The sequence below is a fragment of the Vicia villosa genome, unplaced genomic scaffold (genome assembly GCF_029867415.1).
Source record: "Vicia villosa cultivar HV-30 ecotype Madison, WI unplaced genomic scaffold, Vvil1.0 ctg.001344F_1_1, whole genome shotgun sequence".
Classification (NCBI taxonomy): domain Eukaryota; kingdom Viridiplantae; phylum Streptophyta; class Magnoliopsida; order Fabales; family Fabaceae; genus Vicia; species Vicia villosa.
This window is the reverse complement of record NW_026705585.1, coordinates 381943-404437: the sequence shown is the minus strand read 5'-3', so window position 1 is coordinate 404437 and position 22495 is coordinate 381943. Positions and strand designations below refer to the sequence as shown.

Below are 22495 nucleotides of genomic sequence, written 5' to 3'. Positions count from 1 at the left end.
TTCTTAAATTCTGACAGTTATTTTGCTGGTATATATAGAACCTAGCAAACCAATGTTATTAAAAACTAACTCCATTTTGTAATAATCATCCAAAAACAGTATGTTTGCTCATCATTTCCCCAATTAATCATAGTAAACATCAACTGATTCAACATAACTCTACCGAGAAATGAAAAGTTACTCATTTTCAATTTGAGCGAGTGAAAGAATGCTTGAGATAGATATGTTATCCTCACCGCTTGATTCTTCAACTTTATATCTAAACACAAGCACTATTGTTGCACTTTGCGTATTCTTTGCACTCCTCTGTGCTTGCATCGTCATAGGCCACCTTCTCGAAGAGAATCGATGGGCCAATGAATCCATCACAGCCCTCCTTCTTGTACAAACTCATCTCATTCTTTACCTTTTCTTCACTTACAATTATGTAACTTTCTATTTCAAAATTTTCTTGAATTGGTTAATTGAGTGCAGGGTTTGTGTTCTGGAGTGGTGGTGTTGTTGGTGACCAAGTTTCGTAGTACCAAGATTCTAATATTCAATGAAGACTTGTTCTTTCTTTACTTGCTTCCACCAATCATTTTCAATGCCGGGTACCTTTGATTATTATCATCCCTCTCTATCTCTTAATTTTTTTCATATCTTATTTCTTTTTGTATGGTTTTTAATACCATTTCAGTTTCCAAGTCAAGAAGAAACAGTTCTTCAAGAATTTCACGACTATTCTTCTGTTTGGTGTCCTTGGGACAGTTATTTCTTTCTGTCTCATATCTCTCGGTAAGATCACTGTTTATCAAATCTCTCAAGTTTCTAATTGTTTTCCGAACCTCATGCTGAAAAAGATGCTTTCACTGCAACTTCTCTAGGTGCCTTTCTACTCTTTAACGGGATTGGCATAACTGACCTCAGCATAAAAGATCACCTAGGTACCACAGTCTTCATTTTAAAGCAATTTCTGTCTATCTATCTCTTTCGATCTAACCATCGTCTTCCTTATTCTGATTGCTTATGAACCTTACATGTGAAGCCATTGGGGCCATACTGTCAGCAACTGATTCTGTTTGTACATTACAGGTACATATAATATTCTAACCTCAGCTCAAACGTAAATTTACATTTTGATCATTTAACGATTTTCTTTTCCTTATTGCGATGAAGGTTCTTAGTCAAGATGAAACACCTTTTCTTTACAGCATTGTATTCGGCGAAGGAGTAGTAAATGACGCCACATCTATTGTTCTTTTCAATTCAGTCCAATCACTTAACTTCAGCAGTATCAATGCTATTACTGCCTTGAAATTGTTGGGGACCTTCCTTTACCTCTTTTGCACTAGTACTGCTCTCGGCGTAATTGTAAGTTCAAATTGAAATCTATAATCGATAGGACTGGAGTCACAGTTATATTCTGACTTGCTATATGACGACCTTTTCAGGTTGGCCTTGCAAGTGCTTATATTATTAAAACACTTTACTTTGGGAGGTATGATTAAAACTCTACAGTGTAACAAGTGCTCAACAAAGTCTCAATGCTGCGCGCCTGACATAGATCCTTTTATTTTCAGGCACTCTACAGATCGTGAAGTTGCACTTATGATGTTAATGGCATATCTGTCATATATGATTGCCGAGGTACAAAATCACTATCGACAAAGATATTTTAGTTGATATTATACCGGCAAACGGTATCATAAATCCAACAATTCAGTTTGTAATTTAAAGCTATATACATTTGTGTGGCTTTTGCAGCTTTTGAATCTCAGCGGAATTTTGACTATTTTCTTCTGTGGCATTGTTATGTCACACTACACATGGCACAATGTTACAGGAAACTCAAGGACAACAACCAAGTAAGGACATTATCTTAAACATTTTTATATCAAATCTTAATTTACAAAATACTTTCGCAATTTCAGGCATTCCTTTGCAACTCTCTCGTTCATAGCGGAAACCTTTATATTTCTATATGTTGGCATGGATGCTCTAGACATTGACAAATGGAAAAAAAGCAAAGCCAGGTATATAAAAACTTCTCTAGTTCACACAATCATAAACCAATGGTTAATTATTCTAGTTTTAGTTTCAATCATTTTTCTACCACATTATTATGTTGGAGCAGCATAGGAACTTCAGTTGCTGTCAGCTCAACTTTGATTTCATTAGTTTTGATTGGAAGAGCCGCATTTGTTTTCCCTATTGCAAACATTGCAAATTGCTTCAAAACAAGAGAGAGCACAAAAATTGAGTTTCGATCACAGGTAGTTACTCTCTTACTAACACCAACACTACAAATTGAAAGAGTGTTCAATACCTGCTGATGTCCAACACCGATACATGTGATTTCATTCAATCACATCTATTCTGTTAATTATTACCAATGTCGACGTATCAGTATCCGTGTCTGTATCAGTACTTCATAGATCATCAATGTTTTCTTCTAGTTCCCTGAAGTGCTAACATTTTCAGTTAACCTCACTAATTTTCTGTTGAACTGTTCAAAATGTCAGTTTATAATATGGTGGGCAGGCTTAATGAGAGGGGCCGTGACCATCGCGTTGTCTTATAATCAGGCAAGCATATGCTTTAACTTCAATCTTTTCTGAAATTTCTGTTCAACTCAGACATTTGATCTGCGTGCTTTCAATTCAAATGCAGTTTTCAAAATCTGAGATAGCATCTGCTGAAGACTATGCATTAATGATCACGTCAACTATAATCCTCGTCTTATTCAGTACCGTGGTGGGTTTTCGTGTTAATGTACAGAATATGAATTGCATTAGGATCACATAAATACTAACTTGGTAGTTTTCATTGCCAACAAAAACATAATGCAAATAGGTATTTGGTTCCATAACAAAGCCTTTGATTGAGGCTGTGAAGTTAAGGCATTCAAAACCACCCATTTCTGGTTCCACTGATAATCAAGAGGATCTGAGATTACTACTCCTCGAAAGCAATTGTTCCGTCAACCAAAGCAACAATCAGCCAAATCATAGACGAAGTACTCTGAGTTTGCTGATGCGTTATCCTACTACTACGGTTCACTACTTTTGGAGGAAATTCGATGATAAGTTTATGAGACCTGTATTTGGCGGTAGAGGTTTTGTTCCGGTTGCTCCTGGTTCACCGCCCGCTGAAGACGAGATTTCTTGAAACACAAGCAAATAGTACCTGTTTTGTTTTTATTTTCTGGTTTTAATATTAAATACAGAAAAAATACTGCTTGTTTTCAAAAGAATTGTTTTGTCCATGAAGCATGGGAAACCTGGTGGTATATTTGCATCTAAAACTCAACAGAAAATGAAAATAAAAAAATATTTTATTCAAGATAGACTATAAAATTCATAAAACAATATTTAGTCAATCATACACTATCAAATAACAATAAAATTCATCATATTTGGACCACAACTTCCCATTTAATATGTACAAATAATATTAGACAAAGGTGGAATAATAAACATAAAACAATAATTTAAAAAAGATCAAAAACATTATAATGAAACCAAAAATAGAGGAGATGAGAGATTATTGAAGATGGAAAAGAAAGAACAAAAGAGAGGAGACATTAGAGAAGAAGAGGTGCGATAAAAACAAAATTAAAAGAAAGAACAATAGCATAAAAATGAGAAAGTGGAAAAGAAAGAATACAAGAGAGTAAATATTAGAGAAAAAGAGGCAATATGTATTTGGAGAAGAATGCGATATACTGCTAGAAGAGATTTGAAAAGGCTGAAACTGAAATCCTAAGTGTGAGGAAGAGAAAATTGTTCGTAATCGTAAGACTAAGGCATAATAGGTTTAGGTTTGAGTTTGATGTGAGTTAAGTGAAATTTGTATTGTAACATAATGCGGTTTAATTTGGTTTGGTTTGCAAAATACAAACCGCAAATCGAATCGAAACACACACTTTTGTTAAAAGACCCAAACACATCCGAATCAAATGAAGTTTTTTCGATTTCCAGTTTAGTTTGGTTTGATTTGCGATTTTCTATTGGGGTGATTTGGTTTTGAACACCCCTAGTTGGGTAACCAACCATTTAAAAGTAATCCAATTGATAACCATTTCATTATATCCTGATATTTAAAATGGATTTTGATATAGTTATGGGTTTGGGCATTATATTCGGATATTTTGCACACCCTTAGTCACGTCGCCCGATTGGGTCTGAGTTACCTCGTCCGAACTAGGATCCATTACCTTTTTCATTCATCACACGTGACATGTGAGGTGTCCAAGAATAACAATCTGGAAATATCAATCCAAAGGAGAAAACCGTCTCCCTCATGATTTGAGGGAGAATGAGTCTTCTTCTACTCTAACATTTCTGATCATGGAATTAGAAGAACTGTTTTCTGGATTTCTAGGCCAGGCCCTAGAAGTCTTTGATAAATACCCCAATCCCATAATTGAAAAAGAATAAATACCTCAATCCCATAATTGGAAAAGACATGCACTGATTCTAGAGAGAAAAACACATAGTCTCTTTTAATTCCTACGTGAACAGTCGTTCTCTCAACTATTGTACGTTCAAGTACAATCAACTGCATTAATGTCTACACCATGGCATATCATTTGTACTAAATCATAAATACTTCTAAACTCCCTCTATATTTTTCATTCAAAAACAACATGTTTCCTTGTTATTTAATCAAATTCATAACCACTATTGATAATCAAAGGTATTATTAACTTGAGTGAGTGAATGAATATTCAAGATTTTGTTTTAGAACTCATCATGGTAAAAGTTATCTTTTGTTATTAATATTAGCCGGTAAAATCTCTACTCAGTTTGCAAGCTTAACCCATGAAAAAACTCTTATTTGGTTGTGGGGGTATGTAATGTAAAATTTCTTGATTCGCTTCTAATAAATATTCGTGGACATAACTTGTAAAAGCTCAAGTCATTATTAAAACTCTTAGTAAGTCTCTTGGAAGAGGATTAGGCTAACATTCAACCAAATTTCTATTAATTGTGGTGCCATCTCTCTAACTCTATCTCTTTATATTCTGGTGTCTTCGCAATCAATTACAGCAGCAATGAAGGTTGGAGTGATCTTGATTTTGATATGGCATGAGGAAGTATATAACCTTGAAATGATATTATCTTGAAGCACACTTGATAATGAGGCTCATGGCTTGATGAAACTTGTTGAAGAAAGCATGTAAATAAACACATGAACCTGTGGACTTCTTGATGAACCAAACCACGTGATCTTGATATGAACTTGATCAAATGAAGTTGAGAGATGCTTAAGAAATGATACTTTGATGATGATAATGTTCCTCTGGAATTTAAACCATTGAGCTTCCATGAATGACCAGTTGATTGAGAGTCGATCCTCAAAATTCTAATTTAGGAAAGGAGATGAATGCTATTGATTCAACACCTACAAGTACAAAGTATGAAGAGAAACAAAACATCTTTTTTGTATTTTGGTTAGTGTAAGAAACATGTATTTATAAGATAAACAAACATGGATGCTTGGTGATCCCTCATAGGCAAGACTAGAAAGGGCCAAAGCTAAGAGACTCACTAAGATTATGATCTTGATGTGTTGCATGAATGCAATATGATTGGTGATTCTTAGAGTAAAAAATTAGGATATGACACTATTCAGATATTCATTCAATATTCGTTTGTATTTCGGTTCATATCTAACTAATTGATTAATTAACTAATTAATTAGTTTTCAAAAATTTAATTAGTCTTTTTAATTTTATTTAACTATTTAATTTGATAAATAACTAATATGATTAATATAAATATATATTTCACATAATAATAATAATAATTATTATTAAAATATATAATTAAATAAAATTTAATTATAAAATATTTCAACAATTAATCATTGTGGTTCTTCTCGTCTCAAATGTTTAGTTTCAGTTACTCATTGTACATTAAAAAAGAAACTACAAAAAAGTAAAATTAGTTATTTTTTTCCATGCAAATACTCAAGTTTTATTAACAAGTATTACTCTCTGTTAGGACTATTAGGATGTAACCATCAAGAAAATATGAGTTTTTCTTATTCCCAATGTTTTAGTTATAGTCAGGGGAAAATACTTGAATTTTAACATTATACTAATATTTAAGAGTATGTTTGGAGGAGATAATTTATATTTTTTAAGAAATTCAAAATTTTAAATGATTCTTTTGAAATTCATTTCTTTTTTATTTATTTTTATTTGGATGATGTAGTAAAATAATTCCTTGTTAAAATTTTGAGGTCATTTTCATAATTTTTTAAAATTTTTGGGACAAATTTAAAATATTGAAAATAGAGAGCAATTTACAATTTTTGAAAATTTGAAGGGACTAGTTTGTAAAATATGAACATTATTGAAGAATTATTTGTAATTTTAAAAATTTTAAGAGTGTGTTTGGATGAGGTAATTGAAAATTTTAAAGGAATTTAAAATTCAAAGCAATTCAAATGATTCAATTGAAATCCATTCACTTTTAAAATTATTTTGTTTGGACATAGTATTAAGATAATTCATTGTTAGATTTTTCGGGTTATTTTTTATAAAATTTAAATTTTTTGGAACAAATTAAAAATTGAGACCAATTTGCAATTTTAAAAATTTGAAGGACCAAATTGTAAATTTTAAAAATTAATAAGGATTAATTTGCAATTTTTTTGGCCAATTTTGTAATTTTGGAATATATGAGGACCAATTTACAAAATTTGAAGAAATGATAGTAACAAATACATTCTATGGAGTATGAGAGGAATTTCAAATTCTTTAGTTTTTGGTGTTATTTCAAAATGATTAAATTTAACTTACATAAAATACTCCATAAATTTCCATCATTTTAACAATTCTTCATTTTTGTATCCAAACAATAAATTTTGTGCAAATCATTTTAAATTCCTTCAAAACATTACATTATCTCATTAAAATGCTTCATCCAAACACACTCTAAGAATGTGTTTGGATGAGGTAATTAGAAATTTTAAGGGAATTTAAAATTCAAAGCAATTCAAATGATTCAATTGAAATCCATTCATTTTAAATTATTTTGTTTGGATGAAGTATTAAGGTAATTCATTGTTAGATTTTTTGGGTATTTTTTTATAAAATATAAATTTTTTGGACCAAATTAAAAAATTGAAAAGTAGGGACCAAATTGCAATTTTTAAAAATTTGAAGGACCAAATTGTAAATTTTAAAAATTATTAAGGACCAATTTGCAATTTTAAAAAAAAATTTGGGGTCAATTTTATAATTTTGGAAAATATGAGGACCAATTTGTAAAGTTTGAAGAAATAATAATAACAAATACATTCTATGGAACATGAGAGGAATTTCAAATTCTTTAGTTTTTAGTGTCATTTCAAAATGATTAAATTTAACTTAGATGAAATACTCCATAAATTTCCATCATTTTAACAATTCTTCATTTTTATATCCAAACAATAGATTTTGATCAAATCATTTTAAATTCCCTCAAAACATTACTTTCCCTCATTAAAATGCTCCATCCAAACACACTCTAAGGGTGAATTTGAAATCTTCGTACAATATGAGAACCGTCTTGCAAAATTTGAAAAAATAATAAAATAATTTAACATTCGCATTATATAGATTATAAAGTGAGAGAATATTAGAGAAGTGCATCTCAGATAATCAATCAACTTTTGTTCCTGGAAGATCTATATTGGATAATGTTATGGCTGCCATTGAAGTGGTTCATCATATGAAGACTAAAATCAGAGACAAAGTCGGTGAGATAGCTCTTAAATTATATATCAGTAAAGCGTATGATAGGATAAACTGGGAGTACTTGAAGGATATTCTCATCACCATGGGCTTTTGTCAGAAATGGATTAAGTGGATTATGCTTTGTGTTGAAACCGTGGAGTATTCTGTGATAGTAAATGGTAACATGGTCGGTTCAATTGCTCCTGGCCGAGGGTTGAGGCAGGGGGACCCTCTTTCTCTGTATTTATTCATTCTTTGTGTAGAAGGGCTCACTGCACTTATCAGGAAAGCAGAAAATAGAGGTGATATTCATGGTATTAAAATCTGTAGGAATGCTCCTATCATTTCTCACCTTCTGTTCGCCGATGACTGTTTTCTTTTCTTCAGAGCTACTAATGAAAAAGCTAATGTTATGAAGGATATTCTTGTTACGTACGAGGAAGCTTCTGGTCAAGCGACCAATTTCCAGAAATCCGAGTTCTTTTGTAGTAGGAATGTTGATTCTGATACTAGGAATTTGCGGGCCACCTCTTTAGGAGTTCAAGAAGTGTTGGGTACTGGTAAGTATCTTGGTGTTCCTTCTATGGTTGGGAGAAGCAGGAGAGTAACCTTTGAGTTTATTAAAGATAGAATTAGGAGGAAAATCAATTCCTAGAGTAGTAGAAGTTTATCTCAAGCAGGGAGGGAAACCATGACTAAATCTGTGTTACAGTCTATTCCGACTTACATGATGAGCCTTTTTCTTCTTCCTTCTACTTTATTAGATGAGATTGAAAAGATGATGAACTCGTTTTAGTGGGGTAATAAAAGAGATAGAGCTAGAGGCATTCACTAGTTGTCTTGGGATCGTTTATCTATGCAAAAAGATGTAGGGGGAATGAGTTTTAAGAATATTAGTGCCTTCAACTATGCGATGCTAAGCAAACAAGTTTGAAGAATTATGACTAATCCTGATACTCTTGTCTCTCGTCTTTATAAAGCCAGGTATTTTCCTAATAGTGATTACCTTAATTCTAATGTTGGCCATAATCCCAGTTATGTGTGGCGAAGTATTTGGAGCTCCAAATTTGTGATGAAGGGAGTTCTCAAATGGAGTATAGGATCAGGAGAGAATATTTCGGTTTGGGATCAAAATTGGCTTTTTTATGGCACTTCTCTAGAAAACCCGTGGCCACATAATTTGTTTGTGAGTAATCTTAACGTCTCGGATTTGCTGAATCCAAATGGCAAACAAAGGAATCATGCGTTGGTTTTGTCACTAGTAGGTGAAGATATTGCGCAAAAGGTACAAAACACACCGCTTTTTATTTCGGTTCAAGATGACAAATTGCATTAGAGGTGTGAAAAAGATGGAAAATTCTCGGTTCGTAATGCTTATTGATATTGCATCAACAAAGCTATTGATACTTCTCACCTTAGGATTAACGAGAGATGGGATTTGTTATGGAACATTAAAACTCCCCCCAGAGTTAAGAATTTTTTGTGGCGGTTATGTAGAGATTGTGTGCCTACTAGACGAATACCATTGGATAAAGGGATCACTTGCCCAACTATCTGTGTTGGTTGTAGTAATAATGAGGAAAACTCTTACCATCTATTCTTCCAGTGTCCTAAAAGTATTGAGTGTTGGAATAAAGTGGGGTTATGGCCTATGTTGCAACATTGTAGTAACAATGGAGGGTCGTTTGCTTATGTAATTTTTTCTTTTTTTGCAGGTTTCAAATCATGACCATCAATCAATTTTCTCCGTCATTCTTTAGAGCATTTGAAAAGGGAGAAATAATCATATGTGGAATGTTGTGGAAGAGCCGACAGGTGTAATATGTCAGCGAACGTCTCAACTTTTGGCTGGATGGAAAGATGCTCAGCAATATCGCCCAAACAGTGAGATTAATACTCCTGATCTGTCAACTGTTACTAATGAAGGTGGAGAAAAACACAAGAAAGGGGGGGATTGAATTGTGTTCTTTACCGGATTAAAATTCCCTTTCTTTTTAAACGTCTTTGCTTTCTTTCATTTTATCATCTATTGGATTATGCATTTGGTGTTGCGGAAGCATGTAGAAGTAGAACTACATAACCAATGAGATGATCATTTTAACTTATGTGTGTCATCAGAACTTCTGACTGGTCTCAGTACAGTTCTGAAGAGCTTTTACTTGAATTTTCTAAGTTAAAACGAATAGTTCAGAAAGTACAAGACACATTCATCTTTATCCTGGTTCACCTTCTGAATAAGGCTACCTCCAGTTCACCTTCTTCAGGTAATTTGCCTCTGTCCAGAGGTCTTAATCCACTATAACCAAATCATGATTACAACTGCACGATCCTCCTTCGTGACTAACAATCCCGCACAGCCAATTGCTGTGACTAACCCCTAGATGACTGAACCGTTCAGTGATCCCATCTAGATATAACGTTCATCAATCTAGTAACCTGCACAACAACACATTGTGACTAACTCCTTGCACAGCTACCTGCTGTGACTAACTACAATGGACTGTTCAGTGATCTCCACGAGATATAACATCGATTGACTCCGGGACTCCTGACCTTCACTTGGTCTCCAAGAGATTTCCACAATGACCGCAGCCACTGTCTTCTCAAGCTTATGACCTTAACTTGGTCGCTCAAGGCATCATTACCAATTTAACTTGGTTTTCACATAATACTTCTTAATAAGCAGATATTCTAATTACAAACTGTATGACAAGTAAATTTGTTTTAGTTGAATAATCATTGAACTCTTCTTGTCTGCATCTTCTGACTAGTTCCTTGCTTCATGGTGGTAAGTAGAGTAAGAACATTGTATTCCAGTGTTGAGTGTTTCTTCAAGTTGATCTTCGTCTTCACTTCTCCAGCTAAGCAGATTAAGAACATTTGTTCTTAGTCAGGATTGCTTCTTGCATTGATCTTCAACTTTCTTCTTTAAGCAGATTAAGAACATCGGTTCTTATTTAGGATTGCTTCTTGCATTGATCTTCAGCTTTCTTCTTTAATCAGATTAAGAACAACTATTCTTATTGAGAGTTGCTTCTTTGGTTCTTCTTCCTCTGATCTTCTTCATAAGCAGATTAAGAACAACTGTTCTTATTGAGAGTTTCTTCTTTGGTTCTTCTTCCTCTGATCTTCTTCATAAGCAGATTAAGAACAACTGTTCTTATTGAGAGTTGCTTCTTTGGTTCTTGAGTAATAATTTGAATGGGAGTCTTCAGGGAGACAGTATTTCAATCCTCTTATGTTTAAAGCTCCTTTTGATTTTAGTAGTTTTTCATTACTACATCTTTCCTGAACCACACATTTCATAAGAGATCTTACTTCTTTTTATAGCTTTGAAATTGTGTTCGTTGTCTTGATCTTTGGAATGCGTAATAAATGCAAGCGTGTTTCCTCTGTGCTTTTGTTTTCTCCAATGGACTGCATGTAGGTTGCTTCTTCAATCAACCTTGGGAGTTGTTCCTTTTGATTGTTATAACCGTTTTGCTAATGATGATGTTTGTAACGGTTTTCTTCTTGATTCGATCCTTTGTATTTTATTTGATTTTGCATGCTGAGCTGAAGGTTATCTTCTGATTCACATGTGACTCTGTTGCTGTTTACCTTTTGTAAGTCACTGCATTGTAACTTCAGAACTTGTAACTTCAGAACTTCTGATCTTCTACGTGCGTGATCTTCTGAGTTTGCAAGGCTTCTTGTAACTGATTTTTCTTGTTCATTTTCTTTGAAGCTTCTGATGTACTTTCTGATTGAGTTGTTGTATATGTTGTAAAGGAATTTGACACTGTTTATGCACACTCAATGAAGCCATTAGTAATAAAATTGTTACTAATAAAATATACGCTTGTTATCATCAAAACTAGATTCTGAACAAATTTTCAATTTTGTTCCAACAACTAGGTGTGCAAACCATCGTCTGGTCGCCTCAAGTGCAATATTGATGCTTCCTTTTCTCATAATAAGGTAGGCATCGGTGCCTGTATTAGAAATGACGCAGGCCATTTTATTACAGCCCGAACAAAATGGTTTTCACCTTGTACTGATGTGGTTATTGGAGAAGCTATAGGCCGTTTGATAGCTATTAAGTGGGTAATTAATCTGGGCTTCGACAATATGGATTTTGAATTAGATGCAAAGCAAGTTGTGGATAATGTGAATTCTGTGAAGCCTAATGACTCGGATTTCAGAGCTATTATCGGCGATTGTAAAAGGCTGCTTACTCTCTTCTTTAGGAACTCTCATGTTAAGTTCGTTATAAGACAAACCAATGAGGTTGTTCATGCTCTTGCACGTGTGGCTCCATCTCTTGCTAGTTTTCATAATTTTATTGATATTCCAAGATGTATTCTGGATATTATTATTAATGAAATGATCTAATCTTTTCTCGTAAAAAAAGAAGAAGTGAGAGAGCAATTTCAAATTATTTACTTTTTGGTGTCATTTGAAATTTTTTCAATTTAACTTGAATAAAATACTTCATTAATTTACATTATTCTAACAATTCTCCATATTTTTCATCCAAACAATAAATTTTAGTCTAGTTATTCTCAATTCCTTCAAAAAAAATTATTTTTCTTCATTAAAATGTTTCACCCAAGAGTTAATTCGAAGTTATTTTGCTAAAATTTAAGACATTTCTTTCCACTACATTTTTAGAGAAAATTTGTATGCACATATTTTTAGCAAATTAGGCTCTAATTATAAAAATCTCTTGTGGCGATCCATGATTTGCAATTTTTTTTTGGAGCATTGAATCTTCTTTATTAAGACATAGTTTTTTTTGTCCACTTTGACAATATTTGCATTTTACTTGAATCCAAAAAAAAAAAAAAAACAATAAGAAACCGACCATAACGTAAGACATAACTAGTGTTAAATAATGGAAGAGAAAGACTAGCAACACTCTCTTTTGAACACTCTCTCAAACACTCATTTTTTTATTGGTTGAAACATGTGTGAGTCCTACTACTTTATGTGGGACCTATTTTCAAAATGAGGGGCCCACACATGTTTCAACCAATAAGAAAGTGAGTGCTTGAGAGAGTGTTCAAAAGAGAATGTTGCTAGCACTCCTCATAATGGAAACCGATTCATTGAAAATTGTTGTAGTCCAATTAAAACATGACACGTAAATAACATTTTTAATACCAAAATTACTCCCTAGTCAAATTACACACCTTTCTCTATTTTAGGGGTGAATTTAAATTTTTTGTACAACATAAGAACCTCATATAATTTTGAAAAATTAATAATAAAACAATTGAACATTAGCAGTTATATAGAGGGGAGGAGTAATTTTAAGTTTTTTACCTTTTAATAATTTTTTTCAATTTAACTTGAATAGAATATAAGAAAATGGGTGATGCACTGACAGTGTAAAAAAGTTTTACCCTGTCAACCAATCACAACCATGAATCAGAACAAGTCAGACTGTAATTTTAAAAAAACTTATATGACATGACAAAACGATTTGTTTCTATTGGATGACAGTGTAAAACTTTTTTACATCAGTGCACTACCTTTAACCTCATAAAATATTAATAAATTTATATCATTTTAACATTTCTTCATATTTTTAATCAAAACAATAAATTTTAATCAAATCATCTTAATTTTTTTTAAAAATTATTTTATCTAAACACATCCTAAAAGAGTTAATTCGAAGTTATTTAATTTGAGACATCTCTTCCACTATATTTTTAGAGAAAATTTGTATGCACATACTTTTACCAAATTAGGTTCTAACTATAAAGTTTTTTTTGTCCACTTTGACAAAATATTTGCATTTTACTTGAAATAATAAAAAAAAAAACACACTAAGAAACCGACCATAAGGTAAGACATAACTAGTGCTAAATAATGAAACCGATTCATTGAAAATGGTTGCAGTCCAATTAAAACACGACACGTAGATAACATTTTCATTACCAGAATTACTTCCTAGTCAAAGAACACTCCTTTCTCTATCTTCTTCAACATTTTGTTCTCATTTTCCCAAGATCCCTTCGATTTGTTGTCTGAAATCACTATGTGTTTCTGATAAAACAATTCACTGGTTCAGTGACACCGGATTCTCATCTGGATTAGAGAATTTTCCACTTGTAGGAACGGTACTGTACCCAATTCTTTCCCTTTCTATTTTCGGACAAATGGTCGAGGGTTACAGTTATGTTAGGTCCACCTTTTTAACTTTACCACTACTAATTAACATCATTAATTAATAATTATTCAAAGATTCTAAGATTCTTAATGTCACTTGTTGGAAAATTAAATTGAATTAAATTACCATAAGTGTGTATAAGACTAACAAATAAGAATGATGATAACTGTATCTAATTTTGATTTATCTGATTGCAGAATATGGAGGTGATTCATTCTTGGTCTGCTCCAAGGTCCTTGAGTACAAGCCTAATGTACTCTTTTTCACAGGTATTATTATCATCATCATCATCATCATCACTATGTTTTCGTTTTTTGATTTCGGTTTGTTGAGTTCAATTCATTTGTGATCTGTGTTTGTTTAGAGGGATGATATTGAAGTGCTTGATGAGCCTCTCTATGCAAATTTCCTTAAAATCAGTGGTTTTAACAGACCATATAGAGAACAACTACTTGCCGAAATGGTATGGTATTTATCTCACTCGTTTCAAGTACCTTTAAATTTATCTGCTCTACATCTATGTAGCACGGACAACAGAAACACGACACTGACACACACGTACACACTTTTTTCAGAGGTTTCAGTGCTAAAGAGCTCTATGTATATTCCTAAATCCTCATTGTTGTTGCTCTTTCAATTGTAATAGGAATCTGATGGAAATAAGGTTGTGAACGACATAATTTATGGTACGGGAAACAAAAAGTATAGATTCTGTAAGGTAAACCGAGTCTCCTTCAAGATATGATGCAATCCATGAGGAAGTAAATTACATATACTGTTTTCTCACAGTTATTCCCTTTGTATGTGAATTGGAATTGTTTCTTATATAAGATAAGTCTTTGGAGATTGGAGAAATAATCCAATCTTTCTTATTACTTTGTTGCTTTCAGCATATATCAAAACAAAGGGTGCTTGGGTTGCCGGAAGATTTATTGAAGAAAGGAAAACACTTCATTCTCATAAGAAATCCTCTTGACATACTGGTAACTATTGTTCATAAGTTGTATGCCACTTCAATCTTTTGGTAGTTGCTTATGATATTTCATTGTGTGTCCTCCAGCCATCCTTTGACAAGGTTGTGCCCCCATCTTTCTTTGAGTTGGGTTTGTTGGAGCTTGTTCATATATACAATGAACTCTCTGAGAGTGGAAAACCGCCGCCGGTTATTGATGCTGAAGAACTTCAAAAAGATCCTGAGGTAAATATGTATTTGCTTCTCTTTAGATATGGATATAATTTAGTCGTACGTTTTGCGTGATACATTAGTGATTAGACGGACTTATATGCAAATTTAGATTCTGCTTTTATTCTTGCTTTAATTTGTGATCTTGTTAATTTGCAGGCTACTTTACGGTGTCTTTGTGATGATTTGGAGATTCCTTTTCAACCTTCAATGCTCAGGTATGCAGAGTGTTCATTATGCAAATCCTGGCCTCGTGCTGCTACTTTTTCTGGTCTTTCTTTTTTTCAATGTTTTCTTGTTGAAAAATCTTCTTAGATTCAAAAAATTTAGTCATTGAAAATGTGGTTGAAGCATTCTTCCAAAATTTGAACTCATTCTTAAATTCATACATGGGAAGGAACAACTAAAATTTCGAACTTTTCAGTTGGGAAGCAGGTCCAAAACCAATAGATGGCTTATGGGCTCCTTGGTGGTATAACACGGTACACAAATCTACTGGTTTTAAGGAACAAAAGAAGTATCCTAAGGTATGTAGTTCCTTTATGTATCCCTTAAGTTTAGTTCCCGTTGCAAGGAGTCTATACCATTATATCATTTGCAGTAACAAACAATATGTTTTTCAATGTTTTCCAATTACAATACAAAGTTTTAGCTACTGATGAAAACATATAATCTTTTCTACTTGAGAACTAAAAATAGCATGGCATAAGAACTCATCAATTGAAGGCAGCATATATGTGTCTCGAGCATTGGAAAGATATAGAGCAAACCTTCTAGAAATGATTAGGCATATAAAAGGAGCGATTTTGGGCTTGGGGAAATCCTTGTTGAGTTTAAGCGGTGTTGTTATTTCCTTTTCAGCCATTTCCCTTTGCTCTCTATGATTTATTGGAGCAAAGTCTACCTCTTTACAACATACTTCGGCGCCATGTAAGGAAGAAGTCATCTCTTCTGAGCTCTCCTTTACCTCCTCCGGCCCTTCCGGTTCCCGCAAATGAGAAACTGCTTGCTTGGGTCGGTGATGAGATTGTAACACGCGAGAATGCCAGGGTATTTATTTTACAACATTTCAAGTTTTCTCATAAATAAAATAAGGCACATGAGATATGTAATTGAGCACACATTCTCGGGGTGTTAAATTTTTATTCTATGATATATTAGGTTTCAGTGTTTGATTCCGTTGCCCAAGGAGGCGACTCCGTTTGGGAGGGTCTTCGAGTGTATAACAAAAAGATATTTAAACTTGAGGAACATCTGGACAGGTAGGTAGTTTACAAACTTGAAAAATTGAAAGTTGATGTCTGGTGTTATGTTATCAATAATGTATATAGCTGTTTAATTAAACAAGCATAGATGGATACTTTTTTTGTTTATTTATGTATTTTATATAAAAAAAAGCATAGATTGAATTCTATTGAGTTATTTGTTTTGGTTTCATTTCCGATCAATTTGATTAAACTTGTAGTTTGGTAATTCATTGATTCATTCTGTACTGATAATATGATTTTATTTGTAAAAACTTGTCGTCTTCATCAATGTAATTGATTTTCATTAATCTCACCAGGATGTTCGATTCAGCTAAAGCTCTGGCTTTTGAAAATGTTCCAACTCGAAATGAGGTGAGTCTGAAGATGCTTTCTGTTCATCCATCATGAATGATTCAGATTGTTACCCCATTTTAAATTCTGATGCTTTTCCGTAAGATATATTGCAGATTAAGGAAGCTATTTTCAAGACCCTAATTAGGAATGGGATGTTTGACAATGCCCACATACGACTTTCTCTAACACGAGGAAAAAAGGTTTATTCTCTCAGAGTTTTGTTTCTATTACGTTAATTCTTTGTTTCCTAATGGTTTTTATTCCATCTCAACAATTAAACCTTGTAAACATGCAATATGCTAAATCGTAGCCTATTGTTTCACTAGTGTTGACTATATTTCATTCTGTTTGCAACCGAAGTTATGAAACCATCAATCGTATTTAATTCAGTTGCGAAACTGATTGCTAACCAATTCTATGTTATCTTCTTTTCTAGGTTACTTCTGGGATGAGTCCGGCATTAAATCTGTATGGATGCACATTAATTGGTAACAACTTAACCTTTCACAAGTAACAATGATACTGCACCAAAATATTTAGGTTTTTTTGATGATATATGCATGTCAATATTGGCATTATTCAGCGATGTTTTTGGATTGATCTAGCCAAACCTGTCTGGATCTGCCATACAATGTACTTTTCACCTGGACATGCAATATTATACTGAAATTGGTCCTTGCTAAATTATGCAGTGCTTGCCGAATGGAAGCCCCCTGTTTATGATAATGAGCACGGTATAGTTCTTGTAACTGCCACAACACGCCGTAACTCACCAAATGTAAGTTTCTTGTTTGTATAGTTGTTAGTTCGAAGGAGCAAGTTGTTATTTTAATAATCTATGCTTGAATTGTTGGTTTCATGATTTTCAAGCATTCACATACTCCGCTTTTATTCATTTTGATAATGGTAATTGAAATTGGCACGGGATTGCTTGGAGAATTCTCCCTCCAGTCTCAATTATAAGCTAAAAGAAATGTTACGTTTGGTGGTCTTAGATATAATCAAAAGTTTTTGCAAATATATGAGACCCGAGGGAGAAGCTTTTAATCGGCGAGATTAATTCAAAACCAACAACGTTCCTGTTTGATTGACATACTCTCTTTTGGTTTGCCTAGTTGATTGTTTGATCTTTTTATCTGTTTTACCAGAATTTGGATTCAAAGATACACCACAACAATCTCCTGAACAACATACTTGCAAAGGTAATTTTCTATTCACCGCATGATTTTTCACATATATTAATGCAAAATGGAATAAGCCATAATTTTAACATCTTTTCATGTTAATATCTTGTCTTTCTGAATAATATTTCACACAAATGTCGTTATTTGGTTTGGTGCACAGGTTGAAAGCAATAATGCAAAAGCAGATGACGCAATCATGCTGGACAAAGATGGTTTTGTATCCGAAACCAATGCAACAAACATCGTATGTCTTGAACTTTGTCTCAACTGTTATAAAGGTCTTTGTTCTCTATTTTGTTAAATGAGAACGATCAGAAGATTTTCCTCGTCGGTCTCTTTTGCACAGGGTTTTGCTGGCAACTGACAATGGTAGATTGCATGTACATTTCAACTGATATATTGCTTTACTTTCTGTAGTTCATAGTTAAGAAAGGCCGTGTTTTGACACCACATGCTGATTACTGTCTTCCTGGCATTACTAGAGCAACTGTAAGTTGTGCAGATTCATTTTTTTAAACCAACTTATTTTTCATAAGATGGATATTTTGAGTTAGGACTAATAATGATAAACATTTTGCATTGCTTTGAAAAAATATCTACTATCCCTGTAAGTTATTATATATTGGTACTGACGGGACTAAGCTGTTTCGCAATTTAAGGTTATGGATCTTGTGGTGAAGGAGCAGTTTATTTTAGAAGAGCGGAGAATCAGCCTATCAGAAGTGCATACTGCAGATGAGGTTCACCACTAATATATACTTTTCCTAGAAATCTAATAATTTAAAAGAAAGTGATTTTTATTTTCTATTGATTAAGTATTTGTTACTGGCTTATGGAAATTAGGAATATATATATATAGCCGAAATGTTACTCCTATATTTCTAGAGATTTTTTGAACCACACTGAGAGATGTCACAACTCACATGACTCAAGATTTCATTACAAAATAGCAATGTATTAAATACCTTACTCCTATCAGATTGTCCTAATTCTAAATTTTGTATTCTATGTAGGAATGGTAGCAAAATTTAAGTTCACTCTGTTATGAAATTCAGTAGTTTTATTTTCATTATATGATCACAATACTGATATATTAAGAATCCGTTAACTTTCAGCTTTTGGTTTGAACATTGGTTTGAATATTCAAATTTATGTCAAGTTATAACTTGAAAGTTACCTTACAGGTATGGACAACAGGTACAATGGGAGAACTAAGTCCAGTAAGTACTTTATACCTTCCAAAGTTTTGTCCGAATTATGCTACCGACATTTTTTGCACATCATGAGAAAATAAACCTTAAATCCTAAACTCTAAATTGTTTACCACCTGCAGGTTGTGAAGGTTGATGGACGCACAATTGGTGATGGAAAAGTAGGGCCAGTAACAAAAAAATTGCAAGCTAGTTTTAAAAAATTGACTGAAGAGTCCGGTGTACCAATACAGGACTACCTCGATAATTGAAAGGTATGCAATATTTTTCTTGTGCTTTTAGGACTACGAACAACTTTTTATACTTGGCCATACCGCAATATTTGAATTCAATTCCCTCAATCCTAATGATTTTTAAATAAAATTCTTCAACTGTGCAGTTTGAACGCGGAAGTTAGTGAAAATGGCTGTCGTGCCACTACTACCAATCTTGGCATTGCTTTTTTTCAATCGAAAATAAAAATGTGTATTACTTCATCTTCTACCTATCGGTTCTAGATAAATAATGCATAAAATTATGAGTTTACAATGCAATATGAAACAGTATCTCCATTTTTATCAATTTTGTACTGGTGTGCACTAATAGTAATACAGAAGACTTCCTATCTTTGTAGTTTGATTTGTGTGTTTCTCTAGATACAATATCTTTATCTGTTATGTATTATGTTTTTCCTCTAGTTATACATGTGAAGAATATATATGAATAAATTGAAACTTGTAATATTTGATTTTAATAACACTTTGAGCATCATACAATTGCATACCAAATAACTCAAAGTCACAATAAACTGGGTTGAACCAGGCTTCTTTGGCTTTACCTTACAAAGCTAGCTTACTAACACTGAAGAAGGCCTTTCCTTCACCGGCGTACTTAGTGCTTCTGCTAAGGAGCAAGAAAATAGATGCGATAAGTTGACACCTGATGCAAACAATAGAACGCCTTGGTAAAATGCACTAGCGTGTTTGATATGAGGTTCGTGCATACTCTTGCTAGGAGAGAGGCTAACCACCACCATAGTAGGTTGGTTCACTGTGAACTTCAATCAATAATGGTTGGATGATTGGATCTTGTAGTTTTTCAACTAGATCGTAGTATGCCACCTCCACACCAAATTGAACTCCCTCCCTCCCTCTCCCTTTCTTGTCTCTATCCCCTCTCTTAGTCGGTTGTACAGGCTCCTTGATGCCAGAGGTTGTAGTTTCAGAGACAGTTCTTGTGGTGGTTGCTATAGTATAAGTTAGATCTCCTACGATGTCTGAAAACTTAAGAGCTTGGGAGCTTGCAACTACCGTCCCAAAGGAGAATGAAAGGGTCATCTTATTATTAAGCTCAACAGTGAGTGTGACCTCTACTTCTAGAGCTGCCATTGTGAGTTTCATGTTTTTTTTTTCTTCGAGATTACTCATTCCAACTAAGTGGTAAAAAGTCACCCTTAAGAAGTCCTAAAATGTGCTTCCCATAATATGGAAGTTAACCTCCGAATGTCCCTCATACACAGGTAAAACATTTTGTAAGTGAGTCACTTCTCATTTTGTCAAAAATTAATACGGAAGTTAATCTTTACGTTCCGAACTAACTCATGTCATATTTCGAACTCATGACAGTGTGTTTATATATTAAATTTTCATCATAGGCAGTATTTTTGTTATAAATTTGACATATTTTAATCAACTTTATTTAATTCAATTAAACCATCAATGATCACAAAATACAATCAATCATATATAATTCAATCAAATCATACACAAATGTAATTCAATTAAAATATGATATATTAAATCAAAATGCAAACCATACATTGTTCACAAAATAAAGACCAAAATACAAATGATCAAAATAAAAAAAGTCAACTACTAAATATATTTGACCCCCGGTTCCTCCTTTTCCTCCTGTACTGCAAGACATTTTGTGTCTTGACTATCATGACCTCTACAATGACCCTCTCAAGAGTACATTCAAAAAACTCTCCTCTCTCTCTCTCTCTCTCTCTCTCTCTCTCTCTCTCTCTCTCTCTCTCTCTCTCTACCCACTCGCCCAATATCCATAATACATTGACATGTAGGTAACACATCAACAATATGATCTGCCCTAGCCGCCTCCTCCTCCTCCTCCTCCTCCTCCTCTTATATCCCCTGATGAGATGGTGTAGGTGGCCATCCTTATGCATCCGATGTCATGCAAGGATGTGACATTTTGAAAAATTATTTGATGTAGAAGAATGAAAAACTCCACGGATGAGGAGATGGTACACTACATACATCCTCTAGGACCAGATGATCAAGATACTCCGTAAATATTTCATCAACATCGTTGCAGTGAGCTGTGGAAGGAGTAGCAACAGTGAGGGCTCTTGGAATACCTTGTAGATATCCGAACTAGCTAATGACTCACGTAGATAGATGTCGATACATCAGTCGTGACCTACAAGCCAACTATTTAGAGTAGAAGGATATTTCATCAAATAGACGTGTCTCATGGTGATCGTCGTAGGGTAGGAATATCATTTTTCACAATGTGATCAATATAAACTTTAAACGAATTGGTCGCTTGATTCCCTCTGAGTGGGATGAAGGAGCAAACATGTGTTAAATCCTTATAGTAGTCATTCATACATGCCCGACCGAAAAAGCGTAGAAAGTGACGGAGGATCCATGCCTGAAAATGGTATAGATAAAATATTAGTAACGGTGAAACACAAGTGTTATGAAGTACTAGTAGCAGTAAAGGAGCAAATATATTACCGTAAATAGGGTGTTGATGGCTTCATTGTCTTGTCTTTCATAAACATGCCTCACTTAACTTAGAGCAAGTATACCGAACTAGAGCCCCCTAGTTGTACTCATGATTCCCCTTAAATTCAATGAAGTATCTCATGTAGAAGACATCGACAAAGTATGCACATTTGTTCCCGAATATGGATGTGCCAACCAGATACAAGAATTATGACCTAAATTCACATACGCTAGATATTCTACGTGTGCATCATCACCATCAGCCTCAACTGCCGCATCTAGGTGGTATTTGTACAACCTCCAAAAATCCAATCTTCCGTTAGGCATCACTAGGGTCAACTCTCAAATACTGCACCACTATATCAAGTGCTTCAAATCTAGTCACTCTGGAGTAGTTTAAAAACCATTTTGATCGTAAGATGTAGGAGGGAAGACACATCATCAAATGTGATGGACATCTCACCGATCGGAAGATGGAATGAAGAAGTCTTTGCGTGTCATCTCTCGGTGAAGGTAGATAACAAACTATGGTTAATAAAAATATACCTAGTCCTGGGTAAGTCTTGAAGCCCAGATAGCTGCATGACATTCATAAACCATGGTTCATTAGGCTGCAACAACTTCAAGATCTTTTTATCGTGGTTGATACATTTCAACGCCTCACAACACTGTAAAAAAATACATCAACGTTAGAATGTTCAAATTTATAAGACATA

At 33.7% G+C, this 22495-nt stretch overlaps 2 protein-coding genes across 3 annotated transcripts; both read left to right on the top strand.

The window, feature by feature from the left end:
- The first annotated feature begins 10 nt into the window (after positions 1-10).
- LOC131634738 (sodium/hydrogen exchanger 1-like) lies at positions 11-3324 on the top strand. Its single transcript, XM_058905363.1, has 14 exons — positions 11-382; positions 475-593; positions 680-777; positions 867-926; positions 1028-1074; positions 1159-1353; positions 1434-1480; positions 1563-1629; positions 1747-1847; positions 1914-2015; positions 2117-2255; positions 2505-2567; positions 2653-2736; positions 2836-3324. Exons 1-14 carry the CDS (start codon positions 209-211, stop codon positions 3148-3150), a joined length of 1611 nt encoding a protein of 536 aa, XP_058761346.1. The 5' UTR covers positions 11-208; the 3' UTR covers positions 3151-3324.
- A 10298-nt stretch (positions 3325-13622) lies between these two features.
- Positions 13623-19661, top strand: LOC131634752 (branched-chain-amino-acid aminotransferase-like protein 2). 2 transcript variants are annotated; one of them, XM_058905378.1, is made up of 21 exons: positions 13623-13818; positions 14066-14137; positions 14233-14331; positions 14515-14586; positions 14759-14851; positions 14929-15066; positions 15211-15269; positions 15476-15578; positions 15913-16101; positions 16213-16313; positions 16616-16670; positions 16766-16852; positions 17089-17140; positions 17345-17430; positions 17801-17854; positions 17997-18080; positions 18254-18325; positions 18496-18576; positions 19021-19056; positions 19170-19301; positions 19427-19661. In XM_058905378.1, exons 2-20 carry the CDS (start codon positions 14069-14071, stop codon positions 19296-19298), a joined length of 1659 nt encoding a protein of 552 aa, XP_058761361.1. In that variant the 5' UTR covers positions 13623-13818; positions 14066-14068; the 3' UTR covers positions 19299-19301; positions 19427-19661. The 2 variants fall into 2 exon arrangements, with proteins under 2 accessions (XP_058761361.1, XP_058761362.1); XM_058905379.1 differs by lacking the exon at positions 13623-13818 and adding an exon at positions 13843-13883.
- Positions 19662-22495: the final 2834 nt, after the last annotated feature.

What these genes read in the sequence shown, in the direction of transcription:
- LOC131634738 (XM_058905363.1), top strand. Translation starts at nt 209, where the DNA reads ATGCTTGAGATAGATATGTTATCCTCACCGCTTGATTCTTCAACTTTA. An exon ending in TGTCATATATGATTGCCGAG is followed by an intron (nt 1,630 to 1,746) that starts GTACAAAATCAC and finishes TGGCTTTTGCAG; the next exon opens with CTTTTGAATCTCAGCGGAAT. An exon ending in TCGTCTTATTCAGTACCGTG is followed by an intron (nt 2,737 to 2,835) that starts GTGGGTTTTCGT and finishes TAATGCAAATAG; the next exon opens with GTATTTGGTTCCATAACAAA.
- LOC131634752 (XM_058905378.1), top strand. Translation starts at nt 14,069, where the DNA reads ATGGAGGTGATTCATTCTTGGTCTGCTCCAAGGTCCTTGAGTACAAGC. An exon ending in GAAATCCTCTTGACATACTG is followed by an intron (nt 14,852 to 14,928) that starts GTAACTATTGTT and finishes TGTGTCCTCCAG; the next exon opens with CCATCCTTTGACAAGGTTGT. An exon ending in AAACCAATGCAACAAACATC is followed by an intron (nt 18,081 to 18,253) that starts GTATGTCTTGAA and finishes TACTTTCTGTAG; the next exon opens with TTCATAGTTAAGAAAGGCCG.